A 12,551-nucleotide genomic window follows, 5' to 3' on the forward strand; every position below is an offset into this window, starting at 1 on the left:
CTGTACTCAAACCCTCTCGCTACGAAGGCCAGCATACCATTTGCCTTCTTAACCGCCTGCTGCACCTGCATGCTTACCTTCAGCGACTGGTGCACAAGGACACCCAGGGCTCGTTGCACTTCCCCTTCCCATTAAATTCATTAAATATATTCAAGAAGGAGTTGGATATATTTCTTAAGGCTAAAGGGATCAAGGAATATGGGGAGAAGGCAGGAACGGGGTACTGAATTTGGATGATCAGCCATGATCTCAATGAATGGCGGAGCAGGCTCGAGGGGCCGAATGGCCGACTCCTGCTCCTATCTACTATGTTTCTATGTTTCCGCGGATATGAAAGCAAATAAAGTGGAGGTCGAAAGCCAGAGTGGGATTTGATTGGTTTCTTTTACTTTGCTCACCAGGCTTTATTTACGTTAAGGATAGGTCTGATCTCTCTGCGTAATAGCTCAACACATCTCGACGAGACACAAAGTTAGGAGGAGGAGGCCTCTCTCTCTTTCAGCGCCGGTCGTAGTAGGGGGGCGGTCTGCCGTTGTGGAAGCAGCTGCTTGGCGAGAGTGGGGAGCCGCGCTGGGATTTGGGGTGGTGAGAGGGGCGGGCGGGGGCCTCTGGGCCCTCGGCGCCGCCAGGGTACCGGACCAACAGCCGGGCCTTGCGGGGGGGCTCCCTGCCGGCCGCGGGGCTGCCCCCGCCTGCGGGGTCCTTCGGCTGCCGGTGGGCCGGGTTTGGGGCCTGGGGCTGGGGCTCGAAGGCTGGCTGGCCGGAGTGGGGGGCGTCGTTGATGCTGCATCCTCCGCCCAGCCGGGGCTGCCCCATCTTCCTGGGCAGGGGCTGAGGCGGGTAGCCAGGCGGCGGGGCCAGGGGGAGCTCGCTCTCCCCCCAGATCGGGCACTGTGGCGGGGGTTGGTCGGGGTCGGGACCAGGCCGCAGGTGGCGGCGGGTCGAGCAGGCGCAGTTGGGGCTGCGGGTGTCGGCGGCCCCTAGGGCGGGGCAATGGGCCCCGGCCTGCCTCATGGGGCTGGTGTTGAGGTGGGGCTGGCTGACGCCCGTGCGGTCATAGTAGACGGGGAATTGGCGGGGCGAGGTGTCGCCGTAGACCTGAGGCTGCCACCACTGCGGCGGATGGGGGTGATGGTGGTGAGGCGAGGGAGGAGGAGGCTGCTCTGAGGGCTTGGGGACACGGACAAGGTCCTCCACCGCGCTCTCGTCCATCGTGTCCTCTATGTAATAAGGGTTGCCATAGACTGCCGCCCCCCCAGTCTCGGGCACCAGAGAGCCAGGCTCGTCCGAGGCCCTGGGCCGCTGGACCAAGGCCTGAATGGCGCTCTCGTCCAAGGTGTCGTCCATGAAGCAAGGGTTGGAAAAGCCCGCGTCGGAGCTCACTGCCGCCCCTGCCTGGGGGATGGGGCGGCAAGGGCCCTCCAAGGCCTTGGGCCTGCGCGCTAGGGCGCCCTTGTCCGAGGTGTCTTCCGTGTAGTAGGCCGGAGCCTTGCCCGCCTCGGGGGCCAGGCAGCTGGGGGTGGAGCTGCAGCTGTACGAGGAGGTGTCGTCGGAGGCGACGGAGGTGGAGCGGGAGCGGGAGGGCCGACAGGGGGAGGAGGAGGAGGCCGGCAGCGGTGTGGCCCGCTCGGGGGGAGAGGAGGAGGAGGCCCGGCTGAGGGGCGACTCGGGCGAGTAGTCGGGCGGGGGCAGGAGCGGTGGGGTGCGGTCGGGGGCCGCGGGGGCCTGCTCCGCCAGCGGGTGGGCAGGGCTGGAGCTGGCGAAGGAGTCGCTGAAAGAGCTGGAGGTGCGGGGCCGCGGCGGGGACAGCGGGTAGTCCAAGGGGCATGTGGCCAGCTCCTGCCCGAGGCCCTGCGCCAGGGGGACGGGGTTGCTGAAGGGCTGCTCGGGCCTGTCCAGCACCGGCAGCTCGGAGAAGCAGGGGGAGAGCTGGTCCTGGTGGCGGAGGCGCGGGGGGCAAGTACCCTCGCTTTGAAAGTTGACCTTTGGCCGGAAATCGGGGCTGGGACAGCGGGAGCTGAAGCTGCAGTGGGAGCTGCCTTTGCGCTCGCTCTTGACCGGGTACTGGGAGCTGTGGGACCTGGACTCGGCCTCCTGGTCTCGGCCCAGCGAGGGGCAGTTGTCCACGCCCGCCTGGCGGTGGCATCCGGTGTCCGGGAGGCAGTAGCCGTCATCCTGGGCCCACTGGTACTTGAGGTTCCTCTCCGTGTGCTTCTGCGGGTGGTAGCTGGCCCGGGGGTCCGCCATGCGAGCCGCGCCCCCGCTCGGGGCTGAGACGATCATCATCAGGCACGACTTGACCCGGCCGGATAGGTTGGACGCGAAGCCGGCGCTCTCGCCTGAGGTGGGGGCACAAGGAACAAAAGGTAAATGAACACCAGACTGTGGGTCAAGTGAAGGACCAAGCGGACACGCGCCCCCACCCACCACCGTCGCTAACCTCACTTTTCACAGACCCCCCTCGCTGGCTGAGTAGGTGGAGTTGAGGGATATGGGGAGAAGGTGGGTAGGTGGGGTTGGGGGATATGGGGAGAAGGTGGCTAGGTGGTGTTGAGGGATATGAGGAGAAGGTGGGTAGGTGGGGTTGGGGATATGGGGAGAAGGTGGGTAGGTGGGGTTGAGGGATATGGGGAGAAGGTGGGTAGGTGGGGTTGGGGATATGGGGAGAAGGTGGGTAGGTGGGGTTGGGGGATATGGGGAGAAGGTGGGTGGGTGGGGTTGGGGGATAGGGGGAGAAGGTGGGTAGGTGGTGTTGAGGGATATGAGGAGAAGGTGGGTGGGTGGGGTTGGGGATATGGGGAGAAGGTGGGTAGGTGGGGTTGGGGATATGGGGAGAAGGTGGGTAGGTGGGGTTGGGGGATATGGGGAGAAGGTGGGTAGGTGGGGTTAGGGATATGGGGAGAAGGTGGGTAGGTGGGGTTGGGGGATATGGGGAGAAGGTGGGTAGGTGGGGTTGGGGGATATGGGGAGAAGGTGGGTTGGTGGGGTTGAGGGATATGGGGAGAAGGTGGGTAGGTGGGGTTGGGGAGAAGGTGGGTAGGTGGGGTTGGGGATATGGGGAGAAGGTGGGTAGGTGGGGTTGGGTGATATGGGGAGAAAGTGGGTAGGTGGGGTTGAGGGATATGGGGAGAAGGTGGGTAGGTGGGGTTGGGGGATATGGGGAGAAGGTGGGTAGGTGTGGTTGAGGGATATGGGGAGAAGGTGGGTGGGTGGGGTTGGGGGATATGGGGAGAAGGTGGGTGGGTGGGGTTTGAGGATATGGGGAGAAGGTGGGTAGGTGGTGATGAGGGATATGGGGAGAAGGTGGGTAGGTGGGGTTGAGGGATATGGGGAGAAGGTGGGTAGGTGGGATTGGGGGATCTGTGGAGAAGGTGGGTAGGTGGGGTTGAGGGATATGGGGAAAAGGTGGGTAGGTGGTGTTGGGGGATATGGGGAGAAGGTGGGTAGGTGGGGTTGAGGGATATGGGGAGAAGGTGGGTCGGTGGGGTTGGGGATATGGGGAGAAGGTGGACGGGTGGGGTTGAGGATATGATGAGAAGGTGCGTAGGTGGGGTTGGGGATATGGGGAGAAGGTGGGTGGGTGGGGTTGGGGATATGGGGAGAAGGCGGGTAGGTGGGGTTGGGGATATGGGGAGAAGGTGGGTGGGTGGGGTTGGGGGAGATGGGGTGAAGGTGGGTAGGTGGGGTTGAGGGATATGGGGAGAAGGTGGGTGGGTGGGGTTGGGGGATATGGGGAGAAGGTGGGTAGGCGGGGTTGAGGGATATGGGGAGAAGGTGGGTAGGTGGGGTTGTGGGGATATGGGGAGAAGGTGGGTAGGTGGGGTTGAGGGATATGGGGAGAAGGTGGGTGGGTGGGGTTGGGGGATATGGGGAGAAGGTGGGTAGGTGGGGTTGAGGGATATGGGGAGAAGGTGGGTAGGTGGGATTGGGGGATCTGTGGAGAAGGTGGGTAGGTGGGGTTGAGGGATATGGGGAAAAGGTGGGTAGGTGGTGTTGGGGGATATGGGGAGAAGGTGGGTAGGTGGGGTTGAGGGATATGGGGAGAAGGTGGGTCGGTGGGGTTGGGGATATGGGGAGAAGGTGGACGGGTGGGGTTGAGGATATGATGAGAAGGTGCGTAGGTGGGGTTGGGGATATGGGGAGAAGGTGGGTGGGTGGGGTTGGGGATATGGGGAGAAGGCGGGTAGGTGGGGTTGGGGATATGGGGAGAAGGTGGGTGGGTGGGGTTGGGGGAGATGGGGTGAAGGTGGGTAGGTGGGGTTGAGGGATATGGGGAGAAGGTGGGTGGGTGGGGTTGGGGGATATGGGGAGAAGGTGGGTAGGCGGGGTTGAGGGATATGGGGAGAAGGTGGGTAGGTGGGGTTGTGGGGATATGGGGAGAAGGTGGGTAGGTGGGGTTGAGGGATATGGGGAGAAGGTGGGTGGGTGGGGTTGGGGGATATGGGGAGAAGGTGGGTAGGTGGGGTTGGGGGATATGGGGAGAAGGTGGGTAGGTGGGGTTCGGGGATATGGGGAGAAGGTGGGTAGGTGGGGTTGAGGGATATGGGGAGAAGGTGGGTAGGTGGGGTTGGGCGATATGGGGAGAAGGTGGGTAGGTGGGGTTGGGGGATATGGGGGAAGGTGGGTAGGTGGGGTTGGGGATATGGGGAGAAGGTGGGTAGGTGGGGTTGAGGGATATGGGGAGAAGGTGGGTAGGTGGGGTTGAGGAATATGGGGAGAAGGTGGGTAGGTGGGGTTGAGGGATATGGGGAGAAGGTGGGTCGGTGGGGTTGGGGGATATGGGGAGAAGGTGGATAGGTGGGGTTGGGGGATTTGGGGAGAAGGTGGGTAGGTGGGGTTGGGGGATATGGGGACAAGGTGGGTAGGTGGGGTTGGGGATATGGGGAGAAGGTGGACGGGTGGGGTTGAGGATATGATGAGAAGGTGCGTAGGTGGGGTTGGGGATATGGGGAGAAGGTGGGTGGGTGGGGTTGGGGATATGGGGAGAAGGCGGGTCGGTGGGGTTGGGGATATGGGGAGAAGGTGGACGGGTGGGGTTGAGGATATGATGAGAAGGTGCGTAGGTGGGGTTGGGGATATGGGGAGAAGGTGGGTGGGTGGGGTTGGGGATATGGGGAGAAGGTGGGTGGGAGGGGTTGGGGGAGATGGGGTGAAGGTGGGTAGGTGGGGTTGAGGGATATGGGGAGAAGGTGGGTGGGTGGGGTTGGGGGATATGGGGAGAAGGTGGGTAAGTGGGGTTGAGGGATATGGGGAGAAGGTGGGTAGGTGGGGTTGTGGGGATATGGGGAGAAGGTGGGTAGGTGGGGTTGAGGGATATGGGGAGAAGGTGGGTGGGTGGGGTTGGGGGATATGGGGAGAAGGTGGGTAGGTGGGGTTGGGGGATATGGGGAGAAGGTGGGTAGGTGGGGTTCGGGGATATGGGGAGAAGGTGGGTAGGTGGGGTTGAGGGATATGGGGAGAAGGTGGGTAGGTGGGGTTGGGCGATATGGGGAGAAGGTGGGTAGGTGGGGTTGGGGGATATGGGGGAAGGTGGGTAGGTGGGGTTGGGGATATGGGGAGAAGGTGGGTAGGTGGGGTTGAGGGATATGGGGAGAAGGTGGGTAGGTGGGGTTGAGGAATATGGGGAGAAGGTGGGTAGGTGGGGTTGAGGGATATGGGGAGAAGGTGGGTAGGTGGGGTTGGGGGATATGGGGAGAACGTGGGTAGGTGGGGTTGGGGGATGTAGGGAGAAGGTGGGAGGGTGGGGTTGGGGGATATAGGGAGAAGGTGGGTAGGTGGGGTTGGGGGATATAGGGAGAAGGTGGGTAGGTGGGGTTGGGGGATATGGGGAGAAGGTGGGTAGGTGGGGTTGAGGGATATGGGGAGAAGGTGGGTAGGTGGGATTGAGGGATATGGGGAGAAGGTGGGTAGGTGGGGTGGGGGATATGGGGAGAAGGTGGGTAGGTGGGGTTGGGGGATATGGGGAGAAGGTGGGTGGGTGGGGTTGGGGGATATGAGGAGAAGGTGGGTGCGTGGAGTTGAGGGATTTCGGGGAGAAGGTGGGTCGGTGGAGTTGAGGGATATGGGGAGAAGGTGGGTCAGGAACGGTGGTTATGTTACCGGACTAATGACACCAAAATCCCACCCCGACAGCTGGGGAACTTAAATTGAGTTAATTAAATAAATCTGTAATAAAAAGCCAGTATCCGTAATGGTGACCATGAAACTACCGGATTTTCGTAAAAACCCATCTGGTTCACTAATGTAGGGAAGGAAATCTATCGTCCTTGCCCGGTCTGGCCGATATGTGACTCCAGACCCACAGCAATGTGGTTGACTCTTAACTGCCCTCTGAAAAAGAATAAGAAGAAAACCGGAGGGTACCGCCCGGCCTCGACCTCGGCAGCGTATCCAGACACGACCCGGCAAAGTCCTCCTCCCCAACATCTGGGGGCTTTGTGCCAAAATTGGGGGAGGGCTGGTCCCACAGGCGAGTCAAGCGTCAGCCTGACAGGTTCCAACACCGTGGCTGCAGTGTGGACCATCTACAAAGATGCACTGCAGCAACTCGCCAAGGCTTCTTGGGCGGCACCTCCCGGACCCGCCACCTCTTCCGCCTGGAAGGTAAATACGTACCACAGGTAGCTGGGGGACTGTGTGGGCCGCTCACGTCTCGGTACGATTTTGCTGTGGAGAAATTAAGATGGATAATTAGGAACACGCAGTTCGTGGTTTTTTTGTCCATCCAATTTCCACCACTTCACCCAAAGGTGTTGATTCCCTCGCTGGTGGGGGGGTCACGGGTCTCCCCATGGGCGCTGACCCCTCGCTGGGGATGGGGTGGTCAAGGGTCACCCCACGGGCGTTTCCCCCTCGCTGGGGTGTCACGCTTTCAGAAGCTCTCTGTCCATCCAGGACCTCAGTTAAACCTAACCTTCGACAGAGACAGAGAGATGACCGGACCTGGATCTTGGGGTGTGATTAGGAGATGGGGGGGGCGTGCTGTTGGTGTGTATGACGGCTTGAGAGGGACGTCAAGCACTCCCCGCCCCCCGAGAAACCGCCCCGGGTCTAAGGACCTGCCGCGCAGTGTTCGTGAGGGTGCCATGACGCAGTCGGCTCCAGAATGTACTCACTTTTCATTTGCTGAACCTTAGACTTGTACGAGGCCGCAGTGTGTCGCACCTTTGAATAGGCCTGTGTGGAAACCAAACCAAAGTGATCAGGAGCAGGAACCCTGGCTGATTTCCCCCCTCACTCATAGAAACATAGAAGATAGGAGCAGGAGTAGGCCATTCGGCCCTTCGAGCCTGCTCCGCCATTCAATGAGATCATGGCTGATCATCCAAATTCAGTAGTCCCTGCTTTCTCCCCATACCCCTTGATCCCTTTAGCCTTAAGAAATATATCTAACTCCTTCTTGAATATATTTAATGAATTGGCCTCTACTGCCTTCTGTGGTAGAGAATTCCACAGGTTCACCACTCTGTGGGTGAAGAGATTCCTCCTCATTTCTGTCCTAAATGGCTTACCCCTTATCTTTAGACTGTGACCCCTGGTTCTGGACTCCTCGACCATCGGGAACATCCTTCCTGCATCCAGTCTGTCCAGTCCTGTCAGAATTTTATAAGTTTCAATGAGATCCCCTCTCATTCTTCTAAACTCCAGCGAGTACAAGCCCAATCGTCCCAATCTCTCCTCATACGTCATTCCTGCCATCCCAGGTATCAGCCTGGTGAATCTTCGCTGAACTCCCTCCATGGCAAGAACATCCTTCCTCAGATAAGGCGACCAAAACTGCACACAATACTCAAGATGTGGTCTCACCAAGGCCCTGTACAACTGCAGCAAGGCATCCTTGTTCCTGTACTCGAATCCTCTGGCTACGAAGGCCAACATACCACTTGCCTTCTTAACCGCCTGCTGCACCTGCATGCTTACCTTCAGCGACTGGTGCACAAGGACACCCAGGTCTCGTTACACTTCCCCTTCTCCCAATCTACTGCCATTCAGATAATAATTTGCCTTCCTGTTTTTGCCACCAAAGTGGATAACCTCACATTTATCCACGTTATATTGCATCTGCCATGCTTTTGCCCAATCACCCAACCTGTCCAAATCATCCTGGAGTTTCTCGGCATCCTCCTCACAGCACACACGCCCACCCAGCTTTGTGTCGTCTGCAAATTTGGAGATATTACATCTAGTTCCCTCATCTAGATAATTAATATATATTGTGAATAGCTGGGGTCCAAGGACCGATCCCAGCGGTACCCCATCATACTCGCTGGAGTTTAGAAGAATGAGAGGGGATCTCATTGAAACTTATAAAATCCTAACAGGACTAGACAGACTAGATGCAGGAAGGATGTTCCCGATGGCGGGGGAGTCCAGAACCAGGGGTCACAGTCTAAAGATAAGAGGTAAGCCATTTAGGACAGAGATGAGGAAGAATTTCTTCACCCAGAGAGTGGTGAACCTGTGGAATTCTCTACCACACAAGGTAGTTGAAGCCAATTCATTAAATATATTCAAGAAGGAGTTAGATACATTTCTTAAGGCTAAAGGGATCAAGGGATATGGGGAGAAGGCAGGGACAGGGTACTGAATTTGGCTGATCAGCCATGATCGCATTGAATGGCGGAGCAGGCTCGAGGGGCCGAATGGCCGACTCCTGCTCCTATCTTCTATGTTTCTAAGTTAATACCATATTCCCGCTCTCTCCCCATACCCCTTGATGCCTTTTGTGTCTAGAAATCTATCGATCTCCTTCTTAAATATATTCAGTGACTTGGCCTCCACAGCCTTCTGTGGTAGAGAATTCCACAGGTTCACCATCCTCTGAGTGAAGAAATTTCTCCTCATCTCAGTCCTAAATGTCCTACCCCGTATCCTGAGACTGTGACCCCTCGTTCTAGACCCCCCCAGCCAGGGGAAACATCCTCCCTGCATCCAGTCTGTCTAACCCTGTCAGAATTTTATACATTTCAATGAGATCCCCTCTCATTCTTCTAAACTCTAGTGAATACAGGCCTAGTCGACCCAATCTCTCCTCATACAACAGTCCTGCCATCCCAGGAATCAGTCTGGGGAACCTTCGCTGCACTCCCTCTATGGCAAGTATATCCTTTCTTAGGTAAGGAGACCAAAACTGCACACACTACTCCAGGTGTGGTCTCACCAAGGCCCTGTATAACTGTAGTAAGACATCCTTGCTCCTGTACTCGAATCCTCTTGCAATGAAGGCCAACATACCATTTGCCTTCCTAACTGCTTGCTGCACCTGCATGTTTGCTTTCAGTGACTGGTGTACAAGGACACCCAGGTCCTTTTGTACATCAACATTTCCCAATCTATCACCATTTAAATAATACTCTGCCTTTCTGTTTTTTCCTACCGAAGTGGATAACTTCACATTTATCCACGTTATACTGCATCTGCCATGTATTTGCCCACTCACTCAACTTGTCCAAATCGCCTTGAAGCCTCTTTGCATCCTCCTCACAACTCACAACCCCACCTAGTTTCGTGTATTCAGCAAACTTGGAAATATTACATTTGGTTCCCTCATCCCATCTCATCTCTAGCCCAGGGGCCACTGGACAGTGATCAGGAGCAGGAACCCTGGCTGATTTCCCTCTCTCTAACCCAGGGGTCACTGGACAGTGATCAGGAGCAGGAACCCTGGCTGATTTCCCTCTCTCTAACCCAGGGGTCACTGGACAGTGATCAGGAGCAGGAACCCTGGTTGATTTCCCCCTCTCTCTAACCCAGGGGTCACTGGACAGTGATCAGGAGCAGGAACCCTGGCTGACTTCCTCTCTCTCTAACACAGGGGATCGCTGGACAATGATCAGGAGCAGGAACCCTGGCTGATTTCCGCTCTCTCTAACCCAGGGACCACTGGACAATGATCAGGAGCAGGAACCCTGGCTGATTTCCGCTCTCTCTAACCCAGGGATCACTGGACAGTGATCAGGAGCAGGAACCCTGGCTGATTTCCGCTCTCTCTAACCCAGGGGTCACTGGGCAGTGATCAGGAGCAGGAACCCTGGCTGATTTCCTCTCTCTCTAACACAGGGGATCGCTGGACAATGATCAGGAGCAGGAACCCTGGCTGATTTCCGCTCTCTCTAACCCAGGGACCACTGGACAGTGATCAGGAGCAGGAACCCTGGCTGATTTCCGCTCTCTCTAACCCAGGGACCACTGGACAATGATCAGGAGCAGGAACCCTGGCTGATTTCCGCTCTCTCTAACCCAGAGACCACTGGACAGTGATCAGGAGCAGGAACCCTGGCTGATTTCCGCTCTCTCTAACCCAGGGATCACTGGACAGTGATCAGGAGCAGGAACCCTGGCTGATTTCCGCTCTCTCTAACCCAGGGGTCACTGGACAGTGATCAGGAGCAGGAACCCTGGCTGATTGACCCTCTCTCTAACCCAGGGGTCACTGGGCAGTGATCAGGAGCAGGAACCCTGGCTGATTTCCTCTCTCTCTAACCCAGGGGTCACTGGGCAGTGATCAGGAGCAGGAACCCTGGCTGATTTCCCCTCTCTCTAACCCAGGGGTCACTGGACAGTGATCAGGAGCAGGAACCCTGGCTGATTTCCCCTCTCTCTAACCCAGGGGTCACTGGAATAGTGATCAGGAGCAGGAACCCTGGCTGATTTCCCCTCTCTCTAACCCAGGGGTCACTGGACAGTGATCAGGAGCAGGAGCCCTGGCTGATTTCCCCTCTCTCTAAACCAGGGGTCATTGGACAGTGATCAGGGGCAGGAACCCTGGCTGATTGACCCCCTCTGTCTAAACCCAGGGGTCACTGGACAGTGATCAGGAGCAGGAACCCTGGCTGATTTCCCCTCTCTCTAACCCAGGGGTCACTGGAATAGTGATCAGGAGCAGGAACCCCGGCTGATTTCCTCTCTCTCTAACCCAGGGGCTCACTGGACAGTGATCAGGAGCAGGAACCCTGGCTGATTTCCCCTCTCTCTCTAACCCAGTGGTCACTGGACAGTGATCAGGAGCAGGAACCCTGGCTGATTTCCCCTCTCTCTCTAACCCAGGGCTCACTGGACAGTGATCAGGAGCAGGAACCCTGGCTGATTTCCCCTCTCTCTAACCCAGGGATCACTGGGCAGTGATCAGGAGCAGGAACCCTGGCTGATTTCCCCCTCTCTCTAACCCAGGGCTCACTGGACAGTGATCAGGAGCAGGAACCCTGGCTGATTTCCCCTCTCTCTAACCCAGGGGTCACTGGACAATGATCAGGAGCAGGAACCCTGGCTGATTTCCCCTCTCTCTAACCCAGGGGTCACTGGACAATGATCAGGAGCAGGAACCCTGGCTGATTTCCTCTCTCTGTCTAACCCAGGGCCTCACTGGACAGTGATCAGGAGCAGGAACCCTGGCTGATTTCCGCTCTCTCTAACCCAGGGATCACTGGACAGTGATCAGGAGCAGGAACCCTGGCTGATTTCCGCTCTCTCTAACCCAGGGGTCACTGGACAGTGATCAGGAGCAGGAACCCTGGCTGATTGACCCTCTCTCTAACCCAGGGGTCACTGGGCAGTGATCAGGAGCAGGAACCCTGGCTGATTTCCTCTCTCTCTAACCCAGGGGTCACTGGGCAGTGATCAGGAGCAGGAACCCTGGCTGATTTCCCCTCTCTCTAACCCAGGGGTCACTGGACAGTGATCAGGAGCAGGAACCCTGGCTGATTTCCCCTCTCTCTAACCCAGGGGTCACTGGAATAGTGATCAGGAGCAGGAACCCTGGCTGATTTCCCCTCTCTCTAACCCAGGGGTCACTGGACAGTGATCAGGAGCAGGAACCCTGGCTGATTTCCCCTCTCTCTAACCCAGTGGTCACTGGACAGTGATCAGGAGCAGGAACCCTGGCTGATTTCCCCTCTCTCTACACCAGGGGTCATTGGACAGTGATCAGGGGCAGGAACCCTGGCTGATTGACCCCCTCTGTCTAAACCCAGGGGTCACTGGACAGTGATCAGGAGCAGGAACCCTGGCTGATTTCCCCTCTCTCTAACCCAGGGGTCACTGGAATAGTGATCAGGAGCAGGAACCCCGGCTGATTTCCTCTCTCTCTAACCCAGGGGCTCACTGGACAGTGATCAGGAGCAGGAACCCTGGCTGATTTCCCCTCTCTCTAACCCAGGGGCTCACTGGGCAATGATCAGGAGCACGAACCCTGGCTGATTTCCCCTCTCTCTCTAACCCAGGGCTCACTGGACAGTGATCAGGAGCAGGAACCCTGGCTGATTTCCCCTCTCTCTAACCCAGGGATCACTGGGCAGTGATCAGGAGCAGGAACCCTGGCTGATTTCCCCCTCTCTCTAACCCAGGGCTCACTGGACAGTGATCAGGAGCAGGAACCCTGGCTGATTTCCCCTCTCTCTAACCCAGGGGTCACTGGACAATGATCAGGAGCAGGAACCCTGGCTGATTTCCCCTCTCTCTAACCCAGGGGTCAATGGACAGTGATCAGGAGCACGAACCCTGGCTGATTTCCCTCTCTCTCTAACCCAGGGGTCACTGGACAATGGTCAGGAGCA

General features: G+C 57.6%; 1 protein-coding gene across 1 annotated transcript in view; it reads right to left on the reverse strand.

Annotated features, from left to right (window-relative positions):
* Positions 1-278: 278 nt before the first annotated feature.
* The window catches only part of LOC147111807 (uncharacterized), a 41,603-nt gene continuing 29,330 nt past the window's right edge, over positions 279-12,551 (reverse strand). Inside the window, exons 2-4 of the mRNA XM_085999060.1 lie at positions 7,116-7,176; positions 6,616-6,666; positions 279-2,339 (exon numbers count right to left, since the gene is read on the reverse strand). Of these exons, the coding sequence (XP_085855186.1) occupies positions 499-2,339; positions 6,616-6,666; positions 7,116-7,176 (1,953 nt within the window). The 3' untranslated portion in view covers positions 279-498. The remainder of the gene's footprint in view (positions 2,340-6,615; positions 6,667-7,115; positions 7,177-12,551) is intronic.

This window comes from Somniosus microcephalus, chromosome 10 (assembly GCF_052327205.1).
Source record: "Somniosus microcephalus isolate GS21.2 chromosome 10, FLI_Smic_1.0, whole genome shotgun sequence".
Classification (NCBI taxonomy): domain Eukaryota; kingdom Metazoa; phylum Chordata; class Chondrichthyes; order Squaliformes; family Somniosidae; genus Somniosus; species Somniosus microcephalus.